Source organism: Hylobates moloch, unplaced genomic scaffold, assembly GCF_009828535.3.
Source record: "Hylobates moloch isolate HMO894 unplaced genomic scaffold, HMol_V3 SCAFFOLD_19, whole genome shotgun sequence".
Lineage (NCBI taxonomy): Eukaryota > Metazoa > Chordata > Mammalia > Primates > Hylobatidae > Hylobates > Hylobates moloch.
In genome coordinates, this window is record NW_026652294.1 from 13347518 (window position 1) to 13369561 (window position 22044).

The 22044-nt window shown below is 45.5% G+C and overlaps 1 protein-coding gene across 2 annotated transcripts in view; it reads right to left on the bottom strand.

Annotated features, from left to right (window-relative positions):
- PRR14L (proline rich 14 like) overlaps nucleotides 1–22044 on the bottom strand; it is a 57390-nt gene that overhangs the window by 16795 nt on the left and 18551 nt on the right. For both annotated transcript variants that reach the window (XM_032139841.2, XM_058431279.1), the window contains 4 exons: nucleotides 11679–16878; nucleotides 3585–3656; nucleotides 2501–2672; nucleotides 593–699 (listed from right to left, as the gene is read on the bottom strand). In XM_032139841.2, coding sequence (XP_031995732.1) covers nucleotides 593–699; nucleotides 2501–2672; nucleotides 3585–3656; nucleotides 11679–16878 — 5551 coding nt within the window. The remainder of the gene's footprint in view (nucleotides 1–592; nucleotides 700–2500; nucleotides 2673–3584; nucleotides 3657–11678; nucleotides 16879–22044) is intronic.

The following is a 22044-nucleotide window of genomic DNA, read 5'->3' on the forward strand; positions in this document are numbered from 1 at the left end:
ACGAGGTCAGGAGATCGAGACCATCCTGGCTAACACGGTGAAACCCCGTCTCTACTAAAAATACAAAAAATTAGCCGGGCGTGGTGGTGGGCGCCTGTAGTCCCAGCTACTCGGAGAGGCTGAGGCAGGAGAATGGCATGAACCCGGGAGGTGGAGCTTGCAGTGAGCCGAGATCGCGCCACTGCACTCCAGCCTGGGCAACAGAGCAAGACACCGTCTCAAAAAAAAAAAAAAGAAAAACTAAACTCAGGACTTTTAGGTCCTTTTCCAGTTTGGTGCACAGAGTATTTAGGGGCTTGAGCTCTGGGGTTGGGTAAATCCTGTGACAGACAGAAATCACATGTGCTAGCATCGATGCTATGACCTAACACAGGTTCCTCCTCATGACATTGGAGGGTTAACTAAGATTATGTACGGAATGTATTAAAATGTCCTTGCATATAAATATCTAGTGACATTACTAATTCTTTAGGATAAATTCCTAGAAATGTAATAAATGGCTCAGAGTGTAAGACCATTTAAAGGGTAATTATATTATGACAAACAATTTTCCAAAAAAGTGAACCTAGCTTGTAATAGAGAAGGAGCTTACCTTTTGGGTCGAGGAAGGCCCATGGGGGTAAGATTAGGATCTGGCCTAGGAATGGTTTTCCGGATGCGAATCTGTGAGACTTTCTTTGGCCTCTTCTCTGACTCAGCCTATTTTTAAGGATTAAGAAGAAAGATGGTCAAGTTGTAAGACATTTTATTTATATATTTTTTGAGACAAGGTCTCACTCTGTGACCCAGGCTGGTGTCCAGTGGTACAATCATAGCTCACTGCAGCCTTGAATTCCTGGACTCAAACGATCCTCCTGCTTTGGCCTCCCAAAGCGCTGGGGTTACAAGTATAAGCCACTGTAACGGGCAATTTTTATTTTTAGATGGGGTCTTGCTATATTGCCCAGGCTGGCCAGGAACTCCTGGGCTCAACTGATCCTTTTCCCTCAGCCTCTATGGTAGCTAGGACTATAGGTGTATGCCACCACCCCTGGCATATTGTAAGACATTTCAAATATATAAAGTCCCTGTCTTGACATTTAAAACATTGCTACCTCACTTTAGAGATGATTCTATTAAGTAGTTTATGACAAAGCTCCCACTTCTATTCCTGCTGTTTTTTTATTTTGTTATTTATTATTTTTTTAGATAGAGTTTCACTCTTGTTGCCCAGGCTTAAGTGCAATGGCATGGTCTCGGCTCACAGCAACCTCTGCCTCCCAGGTTCAAGTCATTCTCCTGCCTCAGCCTCCTGAATAGCTGGAATTACAGGTATGTGCCACCACGCCTGGCTAATTTTGTATTTTTAGTAGAAACAGGGTTTCTCCACGTTGGTCAGGCTGGTCTCAAACTCCCAACCTCAGGTGATCCGCCCACCTCGGCCTCCCAAAGTGCTAGGATTACAGATGTGAGCCACTGCATCTGGCCTTATTTATTTATTTTTTGAGATGGAGTCTCACTCTGTCGCCCAGGCTGGAGTGCGGTGGTGCGATCCAGGCTCACTGCAACCTCCGCCTCCCGGGTTTAAGTGAATCTACTGCCTCGACCTCCAGAGTACCTGGGATTACAGCAATGTGCCACCACATTTGGCTAATTTTTGTATTTTTAGTAGAGATGGGGTTTCACCACGCTGGCCAGGCTGGTCTCGAACTCCTGATCCCAGGTGATCTGCCCGCCTTGGCCTCCCAAAATGCTGGAATCACAGGTGTGAGCCACCACGCCCGGTCTTTAATTTTTTTTTTAAGATGGGGTTTCACTCTGTCACTCAGGCTGGAGTGCAGTGATGCAATCTGGGCTTATTGCTACAATCTCTGCCTCCCGGGCTCAAGCAATTCTCCCTCCTCAGCCTCCTGAGTAACTGGGACTGCAGGTGTGCACCACCATGGTCAGCTAATTTTTGTACTTTTTGTAGAGACACGGTTTCTCCAGGTTGCCCAGGCTGCTATTGAACTCCTGGACTCAAGCGATCCGCCCACCTCAGCCTCTCGAAGTGCTGAGATTACAGGCGTGTGCCACCATGCGTGGCCCCTGCTGTGTTTTAAGCAACTACTCCCTTCGTATCATCAAAACAAGAATTGTACATTCAGTTCAGATATTGAGACTGCCAACATGAAAGTGTGCAACTGTTGAAGACAACAGACATTGCAAAATTGAACATCATCACCATCCACTCATCTTCTTTGAATGCACAAAGCAGCTCTTTCGTCCAATTCTCTAAACACTGTTACATGCTGTTGGCAAGAAAAAAGTATCTGGAAAACAATGCAGATTAAAAAATCCACTGTGTCATTTATTGGCCAAGAGAAAAACTCCTGGCTTAGTACTCTCCAGGACTCGGCTGACACTAAAGGTGGTATGTAAAGATACTCAGAAGCCAGTCTGTAGCTATAATGTGATGTGAGTTGACAATGGCCACCTCCAATGCCACCATCACCTGACCCAACCAGCACTTTACACTTACCTCTTTCTGTTCTGCAGGGCTGCTCTGTGGGCAGGGGCACGCCGCTTTCACACCATCCAGCTCATCCAATCCAGGAACCTGGAACTCAGAGGCTGAAAGCAGGAGCTTGCTGACAGCTGATTCTGCTACCAAGCAAGACTTTGGTACCAAGGCAGGGAATGGAGGCTCCAGCCTAGCACCATGAAGAGAAAGAAAAGATATGAGAGGGGTTCCCTTTCTACTTCCAGCACATTCAACTTCTTCTTCTTCATTTTTTTTTTGAGAAGGAGTTTCGCTCTTGTTGCCCAGACTGGAGTGCAATGGTGCGATCTCGGCTCAATGCAGCCTCTGCCTCCTGGGTTCAAGCGATTCTCCTGCCTCAGCCCCCCGAGTAGCGAGATTACAGGCATGCGCCACCACGCCCAGCTAATTCTGTATTTTTAGTAGAGACGGAGTTTCTCCACGTTGGTCAGGATGGTTTCGATCTCCCGACCCTAGGTGATCTGCCCGCCCCAGCCTCCCAAAGTGCTGGGATTACAGGCGTGAGCCACCAAGGCCAGCCTCAACTTCTTAACATCTAGGCCTCAATACTTTTTCTTTCTTTCCAGAGAATAATATATCCAGTCAACCTGCTTTCTAGTCACTTCCAGACATAGCCTGTATCTACATATGTAAAAAAATTACAAGAATGTGTAATCCATTTTATTGCTATGGAGTTTTATAAGGAAAAATGTAAAAAGGAACAGACTTTTTGGGTGAGGAAGACATCTGGTAAACCGTACAAATGAACAGTGCTCAGATAAGATCAGTTCTGTCCAGGGACTGAAGTTGGCTGTAAGACATGAAATAGCTTGAGAGGGGACTTCTGGTACAATAAGCTGGTTAGTGATTTTCACTTTTTTTTTTTTTAAACAAATGGTATTATTACACATTCCTGGTTGCTGCTTGTAATAGAACAGATTTCAATCTCAGAGATATTTATCTGAGAGACACAGATCAGGTTTACAAGGACAAGAGGTCAAAGTCATGCCACAGACGATCCACGCCACCTATGTATGCACTCTCTCTCTTGCACACACACACGCGCTGAGTCTCACGTACTTACCTCTTCTGACTGCCGCTGGTGTTATATGTAGCTTCCACGCCTGGAAGAGGCACATATGGTAACATGGTGTGGCTAAAGTAAAGCAAAAGTAGAAAAGCAATAGGTAAGGGCAGTGGGATAACAGGAAAGGTTTTGATGTTATTGTGGGTATTAGCACATGATAGCCCCAAGAAGACAAGAAATGTCAGTTACTAAGAAAGAGGAAAGCTTTCCAACCAGGGGAGTTACATTTATGTGCCCATCACTGGAATGGAGGCAGACTGACAGGAAGATTATTTTCTAACTTGAATGGAAAGAAGGCAGAGACAGAAAGAAAGAACAGTGGCTGGGCAAGGTGCTGATGCCTATAATCCCAGCACTTTGGGAGGTTGAGGTGGGCAGATCGCTTCAGCCTAGGAGTTCAAGACCAGCTTGGGCAACATGGCAAGACCTTGTCTCCACAAAAAATACAAAAATTTAGCCAGGGGTGGTGGAGTGCACCTGTGGTCTCAGCCACTCAAGAGGCTGGGGTGAGAAGACTGCTTGAGCCCGGAAAGTCAAGACTGAAGTAAGCCAAGACTGCACCACTGCACTTCAGCCTGAGTATCAGGACAAGACCCCATCCCTAAATAAAAATAAATAAAAAAAAAATTAAAGAATATATTATGCCACTCAGTTGTGTACTGACTCTATTAAAATAAAATCTGCCAGTTTCTATAACCTTATAAAATATTAGAGAGAAACCAATTATTTTCGTTTTTTCTTTTTTTGAGACTGAGTCTCGTTCCGTTGCCCAGGCTGGAGTGCAATGGTGCGATCTCGGCTCACTGCAACCTCCATCTCCCGGGTTCAAGAGATTCTTCTGCCTCAGCCTCCCGAGTAGCTGGGACTATGGGCGTGTGCCATCATGCCCGGGTAATTTTTCTATTTTTAGTAGAGATGGGGTTTCACCATATTGGCCAGGCTGGTCTCAAACTCCTGACCTTGTGATCCGCCCACCTTGGCCTCCCAAAGTGCTGGCATTACAGGCATGAGCCACTGCACCTGGCCCAATTATTTTCTTTAAATCCAAGTTACACATAAAACATAGCTATATAGGCCGGGTGCGGTGGCTCACGCTTGTAATCCCAGCACTTTGGGAGGCCGAGGCGGGCGGATCACAAGGTCAGGAGATCGAGACCACGGTGAAACCCCGTCTCTACTAAAAATACAAAAAATTAGCCGGGCGTGGTGGCGGGCCCCTGTAATCCCAGCTACTTGGAGAGGCTGAGGCAGGAGGATGGCGTGAACCCGGGAGGCGGAGCTTGCAGTGAGCCGAGATTGCGCCACTGCACTCCAGCCTGGGCGACAGAGCGAGACTCCGTCTCAAAAAAAAAAAAAAAAAAAAACCATAGCTACATAGCCGGGCACAGTGGCTCATACCTGTAATCCTAGCACTTTGGGAGGCTGAGGTGGACAGATCACTTGAGGCCAGGAGTTCGAGACCAGCCTGGCCAACATGGCAAAACCCCATCTCTACTAAAAATACAAAAATTAGCTGGGTGTGGTGGTGGGTACTTGTAATCCCAGCTACTCAGGAGGCTGAGACAGGAGAATCGCTTGAACCCAGGAGGTGGAGATTGTAGTAAACTGAGATTATACCACTGCACTCCAGCCTGGGCGACAGAGGGAGCTCTGTCTCAAAAACCAAACTAAACAAAACAACATAGCTATATAGAAGAAAACTACTAGCCAGCCGTAGTGGCTCACGCCTGTAATCCCAGCACTTTGGGGAGGCTGAGGCGGGTGGATCACCTGAGGTCAGGAATTCAAGACCAGCCTGGCCAACACAATGAAACCCTGTCTCTACAAAAATACAAAACTTAGCTGGGCATGATGGCACGTGCCTGTAATCCCAGCTACTTGGGAGGGTGAGGTAGGAGAATTGCTTGAACCCAGGAGGCAGAGGTTGCAGTGAGCCAAGATCACACCACTGCATTCCAGCCTGGGCGACAGAGCAAGACTCTATCTCACACGAAAAAAAAAAGGAGAAAACTATTAAAAGTTAATTCCTTTATAATGAAACTCTTCCTTTTTTTTTTTTTTTTTTGAGACAGAGTCTCACTTTGTCACCCAGGCTGGAGTGCAGTGGCGTGATCTCATCTCACTGCAACCTCTACCTCGTGGGTTCAAGGAATTCTCCTGCCTCAGCCTCCCGAGTAGCTGGGACTACAGGAACCTGCCAGGATGCCAGGCTAATTTTTGGATTCTTAGTAGACACGGGTTTTCACCATATTGGCCAGGCTGGTCTCGAACTCCTGACCTTGTGGTCTGCCTACCTCAGTCTCCCAAACTGTTGGGATTATAGGCATGAGCCACTGTGCCCGGCCCGCTAGAAACCATTTGTAAGCTTGTTTAGTAAAACAGCAAACTTCTGGCCAGGCACAGTGGCTCGTGCCTATAATTCCAGTACTCTGGGAGGCTGAGGTGGGTGGATCAGCTAAGGTCAAGAGTTTGAGACCAGCCTGGCCAACCTGGTGAAATCCTGTCTCTACTAAAAATACAAAATAAGACAGGTGTGGTGGTACATGCCTGTAATCCCAGCTATTCAGGAGGCTGAGGCAGGAGAATCACTTGAACCTGGGAGGCGGAGGTTGCAGTGAGCTTAGATCACGCCACTGCACTCCAGCCTGGGAGACAAGAGTAAAACTCTGTCTCAAAAAAAAAAAAAAAGAAAGAAAAGAAAAACAGCAAACTTCTAAACTCTAAGCCCAGGCACACGATGTTAAGGCATTTTTAGAGCCAATGAAAAATATCTACAAATACCACCCCCTCTACCTTCCATTTGAATTTAAATAAAATAAAGTAAAATAAAAAGCTAGAAATAGGGAGGGAAACAGAAACATCAGGTGGGAAAGAAATAGCTCTGGAAGACGAAAAGGGGCAAAAGGGCTACACCTCCACAGGGTGAAATGAGTAACTACCATCTATCCTAACCGCAGGAACAAACACAGTTTGGAAGAAATAGCTCTGGAAGACGAAAAGGGGCAAAAGGGCTACACCTCCACAGGGTGAAATGAGTAACTACCATCTATCCTAACCTCAGGAACAAACACAGTTTGGAGGAAGTGGCACAACCTTTTTCTTTTTTTTGGGAGATGGAGACTCGCTCTGTCGCCCAGGCTGGAGTGCAGTGGCGTGATCTCAGCTCACTGCAACTTTCACTTCCCGGGTTCAAGCGATTCTCCTGCCTCAGCCTCCCCAGTAGCTGGGACTATAGGCGCATGCCACCCCGCACAGCTAATTTTTGTATTTTTAGTAGAGACGGCGTTTCACCATGTTAACCAGGATGGTCTCAATCTCCTGACCTCGTGATCCACCCGACTCGGCCTCCTAAAGTGCTGGGATTACAGGCGTGAGCCACTGCACCTGGCCGGAAGTAACACAATTTAAAGCTGTGTGCCATAAACACATAGCAGAACAATTATGAGATTTTAGAGCCATATCAACAAAGTAGACAATAAAAGCAGTACACCAGCATTTAAAACAATGTGAGTCACTCTAATGTATTTTCATGGCTGTCTTTATAATAAGTGAACTTTTAAAAATAACTATAAAGGCCGAGCGTGGTGGCTTACGCCTGTAATCCCAGCACTTTAGGAGGCTGGGGCGGGCAGATCACCTGAGGTCGGGAGTTCAAGACCAGCCTGACCAACATGGAGAAACCCCATCTCTACTAAAAATACAAAATTAGCTGGACATGGTGGTGCATGCCTGCAATCCCAGCTACTCAGGGGGCTGAGGTGGGAGAATCGCTTGAACCTGGGAGGCAGAGGTTGCGGTGAGCCAAGATTGCGCCATTGCACTCCAGCCTGGGCAACAAGAGCGAAACTCCCATCTCAGGAAACAAACAAACAAACAAACAAAAAACTATAGGACATGTACATGTAACAGCAATTCATCTTTCAATTCTAGTCAGCAATGTTCATGTTCTGGGGTTTTTTTCTGACACTATTCTATTTATTCAGTTTTCTGCTAAGATGCTCAGGGAACTACACAATATAAACCAGCAACTTTCTTGTTTATTTATTTATTTATTTTTGAGATGGAGTCTCACTCTGTCGCTCAGGCTGGAGTGCAGTGGTGCGATCTTGGCTCACCCTAACCTCTGCCTCCCAGGTTCAAGCAGTTCTCCTGCCTCAGCCTCCTGAGTAGCTGGGATTACAAGCATGAACCACCACACCTGGCTAATTTTCGTATTTTTAGTAGAGACGAGGTTTCACCATGTTGGCTAGGCTGGTCCTGAACTCCTGACCTCAGCTGATTTGCCCGCCTTGGCCTCCCAAAGTGCTGGGAATATAGGCATGAGCCACAGTGCCTGGCCACCAGCAGCCTTGTTGTTGCTGTTGAAATTTTCTTGAGACAGAGTCTCACTTTGCCGCCCAGGCTGGAATATAGTGGCATGATCTCGGCTCACTGCAACCTCTGCTGATTCTTGTGCCTCGGCCTCTGAGTAGCTGGGATTATGGGCACGCACCACTACATCTGGCTAATTTTTGTATTTTTAGTAGAGATGGGATTTTTTTTTTTAATGTTTTATTTTTTGAGACGGAGTTTTGCTCATTACCTAGGCTGGAATGCAATGGTGCAGTCTCGGCTCAGCACAACCTCCACCTCCTGGGTTTAAGTGATTCTCTTGCCTCAGCCTCCCGAGTAGCTGGGATTACAGGTATGTGCTACCACGCCTGGCTAATTTTGTATTTTTAGTAGAGATGGGGTTTCTCCACATTGGTCAGGCTGGTCTTGAACTCCTGACCTCAGTTGATCTGTCCGCCTTGGCCTCCCAAAGTGCTGGGATTTTAGGCATGAGCCACTGTGCCCAGCTGACATGGGATTTATTTCTCCAGGTTGCCCAGGCTGGTCTTGAACTCCTGGCCTCAACTGACCCGCCTGCCTTGGCCTCCCAAAGTGCTGGGATTACAGGCATGAGCCACCATGCCTGGCCTATTTTTTGTCGTTTTTTTTTTTGTTTTTTGGAGACAGAATCCCGCTCTGTTGCCCAGGCTAGAGTGCGATGGCACGATCTTGGCTCACTGCAACCCCCACCTCCCAGGTTCAAGGGATCCTTCTGACTCAGCCTCTGAGTAGCTGGAATTACAGGCATAAGCCACCATACCCAGCTAAAATTTTTTTGTATTTGTAGTAGAGACAGGGTTTCACCACATTGGTCAGGCCTGCCTCGGCCTCCCAAAGTGCTGGGATTACACACATGAGATACTGCACCCAGACGCCTGTGGGTTTTTTTTTTTTTTTTTTTTTTTTGAGACGGAGCAAGATCTTGCTCTGTTGCCAGGCTGGAGTGCAGTGGCGCGATCTCGGGTCACTGCAACCTCTACCTCCTGGATTCAAGCGATTCTCCTGCCTCAGCTTCCCAAGTAGCTGGGACTACAGGCATGCGCCACCACACCTAGCTAATTTTTGTATTTTTAGTAGGGACAAGGTTTCACCATGTTGGCTAGGCTGGTCTCGAACTCCTGACCTCAGGTGATCTGCCTGCCTCAGCCTCCCAAAGTGCTAGGATTACAGGCATGAGCCACGGTGCCCAGCCTCCAAGACGGTCTCAATCTCTTGACCTCGTGATCTGCCTGCCTCAGCCTCCCAAAGTGCTGGGATTACAGGCATGAGCCACTGTAGGCGGCCTGTTGTCTTTTTAATTAAACATTTTGGAGACAGGGTCTAGCTCTGTTGCCTAGGCTGGAGTGTAGTGGTGTGATCCTGGCTCACTGCAACCTCTGACTCCTGGGTTCAAGCAATCTTCCCATCTCAGCCTTTTGAGTAACACCACTATGCCTGACTAATTTTTGTATTTTATAGCAGAGACAACGTTATGCCAATGTTTCCCAGGCTGGTCTCAAACTCCTGGACTAAAGAGATCCACCTGCCTTGGCCTCCTGAAGTCCTAGGCTTACAGGCATGAGCCACTGCATCCCCCTGAACCAGCCCACTTTATTGACACACAATGATTCTACATCAGAGACACACAATGAACAAGGCCCTCCTAAGCTATTTGGAATATTAAGGCTTTTTATTTTATGTCTAATTTTTCAACTATAACAATAGTAAGGGCAAATTAAAAAATATTTTGTTTACTTAAATAATTACAAAGAGGAGGGTTTATCTATCATGTCTATAGCAGCTCTTTAGGGTTTTTTTTTTTTTTTTTGAGATGGGAGTCTCACTCTGTCACCCAGGCTGGAGTGCAGTGGCGCGATCTCGGCTCACTGCAAGCTCTGTCTCCCAGGTTCACGCCATTCTCCTGCCTCAGCCTCCCGAGTAGCTGGGACTACAGGCACCCGCCACCACGCCCGGCTAATTTTTTTGTATTTTTAGTAGAGACGGGGTTTCATGGTGTTAGCCAGGATGGTCTCAACCTCCTGACCTCGTGATCCACCCGTCTTGGCCTCCCAAAGTGCTGGGATTACAGGCATGAGCCACCGTGCCCAGCCACTCTTTACGGATTCTTGAGATGAGTAGTTAAACTCTCAAATTCTTTTTCTTCTCTTATTTTCAATTAGAAGGTACAATGACATCGAAGAAATTATTTCCAACTATTCTCAATGATCACACCCCAAGAACTCCTTCCCAGTTCACTGTAAGTTCTATAAATCCTAAAACTGAAGTAGGTAAATGCCAATTTTTGAAGCCTCTACATTGCCAAAAGAAAGGCAAGGGTTCATAAACCATATCTGGTGATACCTGTGTAATTTATTCATCAACTAAAAATATATTTGCCGGGCGCGGTGGCTCACGCTTGTAATCCCAGCACTTTGGGAGGCCGAGGCAAGTGGATCACGAGGTCAGGTGATCGAGACCACGGTGAAACCCTGTCTCTACTAAAAATACAAAAAATTAGCCGGGTGTGGTGGCGGGCGCCTGTAGTCCCAGCTACTCGGAGAGGCTGAGGCAGGAGAATGGCGTGAACCCGGGAGGCGGAGCTTGCAGTGAGCCAAGATTGCGCCACTGCACTCCAGCCTGGGCGACAGAGCGAGACTCTGTCTCAAAAAAAAAAAAAAATATATATATATATATATATATATATTTATTCTGTGTCCTCTACATATCAAACAGAGTTAGGTGCTGGCTGTTTAGTGCTTTGTGAAGGAGATAATGTTACAAGTGATTATGTGTTACTATTTATAGTCTTTCACTTGTAATGGGTGTTTGTTTTCTGCAAGATGGACGCAAGAGTAGAAAAGAAGATTCAGCTGGGCATGGTGGCGACCGCCTGTAATCTCAGCACTTTGGGAGGCCAAGGTGAGAGGATCACTGGACGCCAGGAGTTCAAGACCAGCCTGGCCAACACGGTGAAACCCCATCTCTACTAAAAATACAAAAATTAGCCAGGCATGGTGGCGGGCACCTATAATCCCAGCTACTCGGGAGGCTAAGGCAGGAGAATCGCTTGAATCCAGGAGGCAGAAGTTGCAGTCAGCCGAGATTGCACCACTGCATTCCAGCCTGGGTGACAAGAATGAGACTGTTTCAAAAAAAATAATAAAAATAAAAATAAAAATAAATAAATAAAAGCAGCCTGGTTGGCTTATGCACGCAATCCTAGCACTTTGGGAGGCTGAGGCAGGCGGATCACCTGAGGTCAGGAGTTCAAGACCAGCCTGACCAACATGAAGTCTCTACTAAAAAATGCAAAAACTTAGCGGAGTGTGGTGGCGCATGCCTGTAATCCCAGCTACTCTGGAGGCTAAATGAGGAGAACTGCTTGAACCTGGGAGGCGGAGGTTGTGGTAATTACACTCCAGCCTGGGCAAGAAGAGTGAATCAAAAAAAAAAAAAAAAAAAAGATTCAACAGACTTGATGGTTTGAAGAATGAAATGGACAGAAAAAAGAATGGTGTGAAATACAGAAGTAGGTTCTACAGGAAAACTGAGCGGGGGGTGGGGGTCCTATGCTTAAGAATTACTATTGGATTTTCTCGGCTGAGATTTGGCAAGGTAAATAGAAAATGCAGACCCAAGAGGACTCTAAATAGCCTTGCATTTCCCGCAGTTCCCCTCTCATCTCCCCAGTGACAGGAAGCAAATATGGGACATTTGTAAAGAACAGGGGACAGATTTTACCTGCTTGTGGTGCCCAGACTTGGTTGCCGCTTGCAGTGAGGGGAATGAAGAGGAGAGATTTCGAAGGAGCAGACAGAAGGCCCATGCTGGCTCCAAATGGACAGGACTCTGCCCACTGAGTAGGGCAGAGAACAGAAGACCTTGTCCGCTATGGAGGCTGGAGACCGTAACCCTTTCAAGCCCTGTGTAAACTGGGTCATAAAGAGCCTCTGCATGGTAGGCATGTGGCTGGAGAAGCTCCGTTTTTTTGTCCAGATTCGGTAACATCCTGGGGAACAAAGTGCTAGAAGTGTGTGAAGGCCAAGGACAGAGCAGTCTGCTCTGGTCTGGACTATGGTAGTGCCTCCATAGTCTTGGAGAGGAGCTGGAGGCTGGGGAGGAGCCTGAGTGTGGGTCTGACTATGGACGCCAGTGTCTTCCCTGAATGTGGCCATCCCAGGGCAACCGTGGGACAAGAAGAAAGAAAAGGTCCACTTGGGAGGTTGAGACGGGCACTGGAGGGCCTCTCCTAAGGCAAGCCTTGCCGGAGCACAGTGCTCAGGAAAAGTCCTTGAGGACTCAGTCGTGCAATCTGAGCTGGATGATTTCACATGAAAGGATACTGGGAAGATTTCAGAACCAAACAGCAGGGACGGCATCTTGTTGCTCAAATCTACGAAGGTCATCTTGATGGATTCGAGAGAATAAAGTGCCATGGGCTTACTGTTAGGCCTCTTATCCCATCCACTAGCTGCCAAATATGGATTCAGCTGCTCTGTGCTGGATGAAAATCCATCCAGGAGCCTTTTATATCTGAGGCGCTTGTAGCTTTTAGCCATTGGAAGAAGTTCAGAGGAACACCGTCGGTATTTTAGTTTCTGAGTCTTCATGGCTGGGGCCAGCTTGGAGGCAAGGATGGACAGCTTGTTTAGTAAGGCTGATTCTTTGGTAGTCTTCCTAAAATTCAGGCTCCTCAAGGGATGGTACGGTGTAGCCGTCTGCTTTGGTATGTGACTAACCAAGCTCTTGGTAGGTGTTGTTTCAGGTTCTAATCGTGTAGGTGCAGACAGAGTACACAAACTGAGAAGTCTGTGCGCTTTTGTGAGGATGAGATTGGAGGAACTCTTTAAAAAGGCAGAACTTCTGATTCTACCTATTTTTCTCCCAACAATGATTTGCTCCTGATAGGAAACTTTCTTACAAGTTCGATGGGGCTGCTTCTTTAAGGGAAGCATTCCTTTCTTCGCAAAGGCACCATGTATTTTATCACACCCAGCAGAGGAGGGGTCTTGTGCTTTCCGAGGGGCACCAAGAAGGCAAGGACTTGTGCATGACTCAGTGTCCTTTAATGGATGATGTAAGCTTTCCTCCTTCTGGTCTTCTAACTGCTGAGTCTGTGCCACAATGTTGTCCTTGGCCAGCTTTGCTAGGGTGATTTCATTCATCATGGTGAACTCATCTTTGTCAACCTTAGGTTGGTTCTTATTTTGTGCATCATCTAACAACAGACTAGATGATATGCATTGTTTCGATATCATATGTGCTTTTTGTTGATGTATATATTCCTCTTCTTTCTGCAACATGTAGTCCAAAACCTCAGGGCTCTGCTGTTTTTCAGCATGATTAAGTATCCCCCGGCATTTAACATGGGTCTGAGAGATGTTGCTCACATGATTGCTATCGCCAGCTTCTCTGGTAACCAACTCCTCAGATTGCTCCCCAACAGTTAAGTAACCCAGTAGTCCCCTCTGATGCTCTTCGATTTCTTCTCCTTTCACTTTAGTATCTGTTTTCACTGTCAAAGGCAAATGTCTGTCAGAGGAATTCTCGTGAGGGTGACATGCGTTGCAAGTATTCTTTTCCACACAGGTACATACGCTGTCTCTGTCACTAGAATTACTCCGATCTCTTGATACTTTTTCCTTCATCTCAGGAAGGACTGTGCAGTCCTTTACATTTTCACAAAGCATTTCACCATCTTTTGGTTTACAAAGATTTTTCAGGTCAGTTTCTTCACTGTTAACATTAGTTTCTGAATTTTCTTGAGAAGACATTATTTCAATGGATTTCAGGCTTCTTAGGGAAACAGAGCTTTCATCATGGCAAGACATCAACTCTTTTGAGGAAATTCCAAAGGTACTTTCTTTGCCAAACTCAGAGTTTAGTTCTAGTCTTGATCCTTCAGTCATTTCTTGTGTTTCTCTGAGAGATGTTCCTTTATCTTGCTCTCCATAATGGCTATCATTTAAAGGCACATTTACTCTGCCCAATATTCTTTTATTTGGTTCATGATCTGCAACAGACTCCATCTCATGGGCACAAGAGTCTGGACACTTTTCCATTTCACAGTCTTTTAAAGATCTGTATATGCTTTCTTCACATGATTTTTTTATTTTGAGAAAGTCCACTGTAGAAGCAGCAGTAACTGGGAAATCTGAGTCCTGACCAGTTGTTCCTGTATGTGCAGCATCCAGTTCTCTCCGAGACACAGTACTCCTGGAGTCCTCTTGGAATGCCAGTTTCTCTTGCCTTGCACCACAATCCAGTGGATTAGATGCCTTCACGTCCAACACACCTTCTGTAACCTTATTACTACAGTCCGTGTAGACAATGTCTACCATACCTTCTGTGGACTCATCACAACCAGACATCTTGACAAAGGCTCCTTTCAAATTGCCTTTCTTTGGACTACCACAAGGTAGTGAGTTATTACTGCCTGAGCTGACCAGCAGATCCTTTTGGTTGTGGTTTAGCTCCCTGTGAGGCTCGGTGACAGTCTCTCTCTGGTCACTACCTAGCATCTCCTTGGCTGACTGACCTTCACTTTTGCATTCATCTGGTCTGTTTTGGTTACTCTGACAGTCAAGGACTTCATCTGCCTTTTGATCAAGTGTTTCAACTGCTTTTACATTTTTAAAACTGGAGAACATAATAGTAGGAGACTGGTCCAACACTTTTTCAGGAATGTTTGCAGTCTGGTTTAGTTCTTGTATAGCATGATCAGAGATGTTATACTTACAAAATACAGTTTCTTTGGATACATCCTGCTCCTTTCCTTCCAGCCCTTCCTCACTGAGTTTGATGCTACTGGAGGTGTGAATGGTTTTGTTTGAAATTCCACTATCTAACAAGCCTGCTGTCATTTTGTTTCTGATCTTATCTCCTGGAAGGCTGCCATTCGTTTCTCTCCCACCAAGTTCCCTTTCCTCTGATGTGTAACTCACTTTACAGCTGCTTTTTTCCACAGAGTGTCCTGTTCCTTGGCAGCGGTGATCACGCTGCTGAAATGCATTTTCATATTTTGTTATCAAAGAGTTATCAACTTGCAGGCTGATTTTGCTGGACTTGAAAGCAGCAGAAGCAGAGCACATGTTTTCTTCGGATGCATTTTTTCTTACACAATGACAGCTAGAGATATCCTGAGATTGAACACTGTGACATTCTATGACAGAGACCACTTGAGGAAAGCCAGCTGCTTCTCTCTTATTTGAGCGCAGTCTGGAATGTAGAGCTTTTGTTCCTGAATCAGCCATTTCTTTTTTTCTCTCTAGACTTACTGGTTTGATGTTTAAGGTGGGACAGTTTGAAGAGGCACCACAGGTTTGGTTACCTGGTGGAGAGATGTCTTTCATTTTTGTCTGAACGGGAATGGTTTGTATATCAGCAATGACATCTGCTCTACCCTCTAATGGAGGGTGATGACTCTGATGGGCATCTCTGCCTGTTGCTAAAGGCATCTCTTTGTTTAAATGCAGTAGAGAGTCAGTTGGCAAATTTGCATGGTCTTGAGAATTAAGGGACACTTGTTGATTTAAAACACATTCACTTTCTACTTTGTTTACAACCAGTTCATTGGTACAAGAAAGTTCATTCATCTCACAGGCTGTGCTCTGTTCATCTAAAAGTGGAATATCATTATGTGAGGTCTGTATAACTTTTTCTGACTCAGGTCTGTAATCAAATTCTGGGGATGGTGGCAACAGAGCAGTACCTTTCTTGGGTTTTAATACCTCACTTATAGGACTTATCTGATCCTCTGGCATTAAACTCACAATGGATTTTCTTTCAAACAGAAAATCATAACATGATGCTTCATTTAACTGGGTGTTGCTTTCCAGATTTCTCTGGATGCTGACTAAGGAGTTACAGTCTTTAGTGTAAAAAGATTTACTTAATATATTGGGCTCTATAGGGGTTGTCTGTCCTGCCTCTTCAATCTGCATCGAGGAGGAAAAATTGCTTTCTTCAGAGTGTCCACCTGGATGGCTCATATTGGTAGAAGTTTCTTTATGGTCCTCAGGGTTTGTCAAGTTACCTTGAACGTGTACAGTAATTTTCAAATCATTTTTATTTAACATTACTTCTGTGGCTTCAGTAAAAGAATTGGGCATTAAAGAACTAGAGCTCCCTGTATGAAGACTGTCTTGAATGCAGTTATTGTGGATATTTTCCTTTGGAGAAACAACAGGCTCTTTTTCACCAGAACAACGACCACTAATCTCCTTTTCTGGTTCCCTGGCATTAAAAAGAAAAGGTCCACCTCTTTCACTCCTGGGAATCAAAAGCTGTTCTTCGTTTTCTTCTCTAGAAGCCAAGTTCTTCCCTTGATCATCCCCCCTATAAAAATAAGAACTGTCTGTCTTTTCAGCAGATCTCTTTAGCAAACCACCACCTTCAAAACCACAGTTTTCTAAGGATATTGTTCTGGATTCTGGATCAGATAAGTCTGATGTGAAACATGAAACTTCAGAATTTTCTTTCAAGGGGCTTGTGGCTGTGGGACTATCACATGTAGAACTGGGTTGTTCATTATGGTGGCCATGAAGCTGTTGTTGATTGTTATCTGCTTCACAGACCAGGTTTGGTTTACACAACTCTTCCTTCCCATTGTCCACATTAGAAATGGCACTGTTTCCTGGTAATGACAACCAAGGACAACTTTTTAATTCTTCACATTCTTTTTCTTTAGGAGTTGCTTCTGTTAATACAGGGTCCACAAAGGTTAAAGGTTCTGGGGTAACTAACGTGCTGGTTTCTGAAACCTCATCACTGGTCATGATTTTGTCTACTTCTGGGAATTCGTTGCATCCAGCTGAGAGATCTTTACTCACATTGCCATTTTTGTGTCCTTCATTATTATCCGTCTTAGTCCCATTGACCTTCATACCTTGTACTTCGGTGGATTTTAGCAGAGTTTCAGCTGTAATCTGTACATTTCCTTCTGAATAAGAGAAATAAATCCAAATTAGTATGCAGTAATAAAAAATCACTTGGTCTACCTTCATGCATTTTATTATGCTATGCTACCAAGGGCAACAGAAGACCCAACTCAAAAAGAAAACTGGAAAGTCAGCATGCTATACCATTCATTTTGTTCTTCTCTGAAAATATAACAGAGGGCCAAAACTGTATCTGGCAGAAACAGGTAATTTTCGACAAATGCCTCTTGCTGAAAGTTTAATACAGAGTTCACAGATCAATGCTGGACAACTGAATACAACACAGAAACATGTCCCTATGTTGTATTCTCATTCAGTCTTCAGAGACTTTCATTTTAAAACATTAATAAAGCAGACTCACAATAACAGCTTATTTTACTAGATGACCATTTTCTCAGTACTTGAAATTAGATGTCGTAGATAAAATTAGTCCTTGGAAAAAAACAACTATACATAAAACTTTATTTATTTACCTATTTATTTTTTTCAGACAGAGTCTTGCTCTGTTGCCCATGCTGGAGTACAGTAGCGCGATCTCAGCTCACTGCAACCTCCACCTCCCAGCTCAAGAGATTTTCCTGCCTCAGCTTCCTGAGTAGCTGGGATTCTAGGTGCCTGCAACCACACCCAGCTAATTTTTTTTTTCTTTTTTTTTTTTGAGATGGAGTCTCGCTCTTGTCGCCCAGGCTGGAGTGCAGTGGCACAATATTGGCTCACTGCAACCTCCACTTCCTGGGTTCAGGCAATTCTCCTGCTTCAGCCTCCTGAATAGCTGGGATTACAGGCACCTGCCACCATGCCCGGCTAATTTTTGTACTTTTAGTAGAGATGGGGTTTCACCATGTTGGCCAGGCTGGTCTCGAACTCCTGACCTCAGGTGACCCGCCTGCCTCAGCCTCCCAAAGTGCTGGGATTACAGGCATGAGCCACCACGCCTGGCCTGCCCAGCTAATTTTTTTTTTTTTTTTTTTTTGAGACGGAGTCTTGCTCTGTCGCCCAGGCTGGAGTGCAGTGGCACAATCTCGGCTCACTGCAACCTCCGCCTACTGGGTTCATGCATTCTCCTGCCTCAGCCTCCCGAGTAGCTGGGACTACAGATGCCCACCACCACACCTGGCTAATTTCTTTTTGTATTTTTAGTACAGACAGGGTTTCACCATGTTAGGCAGGATGGTCTCGATCTCCTGATCTCATGATCCACCCCCCTTGGCCTTCCAAAGTGCTGGGATTACAGGCGTGAGCCACTGCGCCTGGCCTGCCTAGCTAATTTTTTTTGTATTTTTACTACAGACGGGGTTTCACCATGTTGGCCAGGCTGGTCTCAAACTCTCGACCTCAGGTGATCTCCTATTACTTCTGTTCCCCTAAGAGAACCCTGACTAGCACACTATACACACGAACATGTGTGTATGTATGGGTATATGTACACATGATTTTATACATATATAAACAACAGGACACCTGTATTAAACAGAAAAAGCAAAATGCAAATCTATTTAAAGATCGGCCAGGCGTGGTGGCTCATGCCTGTAATTCCAGTGGTGGCTCATGCCTGTAATCCCAGCATTTTGGGAGGCCGAGGTGGATGGATCACATGAGGTCAGGAGTTCAAGACTAGCCTGGCCAACATGACAAAAACCCTTCTCTACCGAAAATATAAAAATTAGCTGGGCATGGTGGCACCTGCCTATAATCCCAGCTACTGGGGAGGCTGAAGCAGGGGAATCGCTTGAATCGAGGAGGCGGAGGTTGCAGTGAGCCAAGATCAGGCCACTACACTCTAGCCTGGGTGACAGAGCAAGACTCTGTCTCAAAAAACAAAAAATAAAACAAAACAATCTAATTCCTGAGTTGGATGCAGTACCCCACAACGGTGACCCCAGCACTTTGGGAGGCTGAGGCAGAAGGAATGCTTGAGCCCAGAAGTTTGAACCAGCTTGGGCAACACAAGGAGACTGTCTCTACAAAAAATTTAAAAGGAAAAAAAAATCAGCTAAGCATAGTGGTGTGTGCCTTTAGTCCCTGCTACTTGGGAGGCTGAGGCAGGAGGATGCTTGAGCCCAGGAGGTCAAGGCTGCAATGAGCTGTGATTGCACTACTGCACTCCAGCCTGGGTAACAGAGTAAGTGACCTTGTCTCAAAAAAAAAAAAAAAAAAAAAAAAAGGCCGGGCGTGGTGGCTCACGCTTGTAATCCCAGCATTCTGGGAGGCCGAGGCGGGTGGATCACAAGGTCAGGAGATCGAGACCACAGTGAAACCCCGTCTCTACTAAAAATACAAAAAAAACTAGCCGGGCGTGGTGGCGGGTGCCTGTAGTCCCAGCTACTCGGAGAGGCTGAGGCAGGAGAATGGCATGAACCTGGGAGGCGGAGCTTGCAGTGAGCCAAGATTGCGCCACTGCACTCCAGCCTGGGCAACAGAGCGAGACTCCATCTCAAAAAAAGAACAAAAAATTTAAAATCTAATTCTTACTAGAATATAAACTCTGTGAGGGTAAGGATCTTGTTTTGTTCTCTTCCTTATGGTTCAGCATAATGCCTGGTATATAAAAGCACAAGAGTACTTAATAAAATATTCATAAAATTAATGAACAAATACAGTTAGGTCAAATAAACAAATGCTATTAATACTGAGTTTCTACGGCTTCCCTATCCATTTCTCGATAGGTCCTGAGAGCAGCAATTACTATGAGAAAGAGCCCTGACTGTGAAGCCAGACCAGCTAAGCTTCAATCACAGCTCTGTGATACTTTTTTTTTTTTTTGAGACAGGGTCTCGCTTTGTTGCCTAGGCTGGAGTGCAGTGGTGCCATCATGGCTCACTGCAGCCTCCAACTCCTGGGCTCAAGTGATCTTCTTACCTCAGCCTCCCAAGGAGCTGGGACTGTAGGCATACGCCACCATGTCCAGCTAATTTTTGTATTTTTTGTAGAAACAAGGTTATTTATGTTGCCCAGGCTGACCTTGAACACCCGAGCTCAAGCAATCCTCCCACTTCAGCCTCTCAAAGTGCTGGGATTACAGGTGTGAGTCACTGTGCCCTGTAGCTCTGTGATACTTACCTTTAAGTCTTGGTTTCTTTTTTTTTTTTTTTTTTTTGAGACGGGAGTCTCACTCTGTCGCCCAGGCTGGAGTGCAGTGGCGCAATCTCGGCTCACTGCAAGCTCTGCCTCCTGGGTTCACGCCATTCTCCTGCCTCAGCCTCCCCGAGTAGCTGGGACTACAGGCGCCCACCACCACGCCCGGCTAATTTTTTTTTGTTTGTATTTTTAGTAGAGATGGGGTTTCACCGTGGTCTCGATCTCCTGACCTCGTGATCTGCCCACCTCGGCCTCCCAAAGTGCTGGGATTACAAGCGTGAGCCACAGCGCCTGGCCAGTCTTGGTTTCTTTTATTGTAAAAAGTGGGGAAAGTACAATTACCTCAGTGCTACACTGAGGATTAAATTAAATAATGCATGTAAGATGTCATATGGGACAGTGCCTGCCATATAAAAGGTGCCTTTCTTTTGCTCTGTTTTTTTATTTTACTGGACCTGAGAACAGTTAAAATGGAATAACTAGGCTAGACACAGCATTTTAAAATGTTTAGAGTCAGCAAATATTAGATTAACAAATATGTACTGCAAGCCACAGGTTTTCAGATACCAATCATTTACAAAAGGCAGCCTCAAAATCCTGATTCAACACACAATACTTAGGTTGTGAAACTAGCCTACTTTCCCTATTACAGCAGACGGTGCTACCCTATTCAAGAATTTGTAAATACACAGCTGGGCATGGTGGCTCACACCTGTAATCCCAGCACTTTGGGAGGCAGAGGTGGGCAGATCACTTGAGATCAGGAGTTCAAGACCAGCCTGGCCAACATGGTGAAACCTTGTCTCTACTAAAAATACAAAAAAATCAGCCGTGCATGGTGGCAGGCACCTGTAATCCCAGCTACTTGGGAAGCTGAGGCAGGAGAATCGCTTGAGCCCTGGAAGTGAAGGTTGCAGTCAGCCACTGCACTGCAGCCTGGGCGACAGAGTGAGAACCCATCTCAAAATAAATAAAATAAAATAAAATAAAAATAAACATGCAGCCGGGTGCGGTGGCTCACGCTTGTAATCCCAGCACTTTGGGAGGCCGAGGCAGGCGGATCACGAGGTCAGGAGATCGAGACCACGGTGAAACCCCGTCTCTACTAAAAATACAAAAAAAAATTAGCCGGGCGTGGTGGCGGGCACCTGTAGTCCCAGCTACTCGGAGAGGCTGAGGCAGGAGAATGGTGTGAACCCGGGAGGCAGAGCTTGCAGTGAGCTGAGATTGTGCCACTGCACTCCAGCCTGGGAGACAGAGCGAGACTCCGTCTCAAAAAAAAAAAAAAAAAAAAAAAACAATCATGTAGTTCTCCAAATTATATAAGGTAGATTTTCCCTAATTGACTACTTTCACCTCTTCCTCAAAATGTATTTCCTCAATGCTCTTCCAATTTCTGGTGACCATCCTAAATAAGTCTTCATAGAAATCACTACTGTGGGAATTAAGTCTCACAATAATGAGTAGGAACTAATATTGCCATTGTTCCTGATACCATTTCACCTTTCTTACACATAAACTTCCCAGACAAGCCCAGTTATAGGGAACTCTCTGAAAACAAGATAAAACAAATAAACTTGATAACATCAGTTTTGTAAAATTAACTAAACAGAAAATTATTGAAAGAGGCATATTAAAAGTCAGGACAGCAGAAAGGGTGAGGAACCAGCAAGAGTGCCTGATGGGGAAGATCTCCCCTGTGAGATGGCCAGTCAACTCAAACACTCCCACCACTGCTCCCCCAAGCCCACTTCTCATGTGTCTGCCCTACTGCAATCAAGAAATAAGGAATGACAGGCAAAAGTGCATCCAACCAATTAAAGGCTCCTTCTGGTTATTACAGCAAAAGTCCTTTTAAAAGGTTCAATCTGGTCAGGAGATCGAGACCATCCTGGCTAACACGGTGAAACCCCGTCTCTATTAAAAATACAAAAAATTAGCCAGGCGTGGTGGCGGGCACCTGTAGTCCCAGCTACTCGGGAGGTTGAGGCAGGAGAATGGCATGAACTCAGGAGGCGGAGTTTGCAGTGAGCCGAGATAGTGCCACTGCAGTCCAGCCTGGGCAACAGAGCAAGACTCTGTCAAAAAAA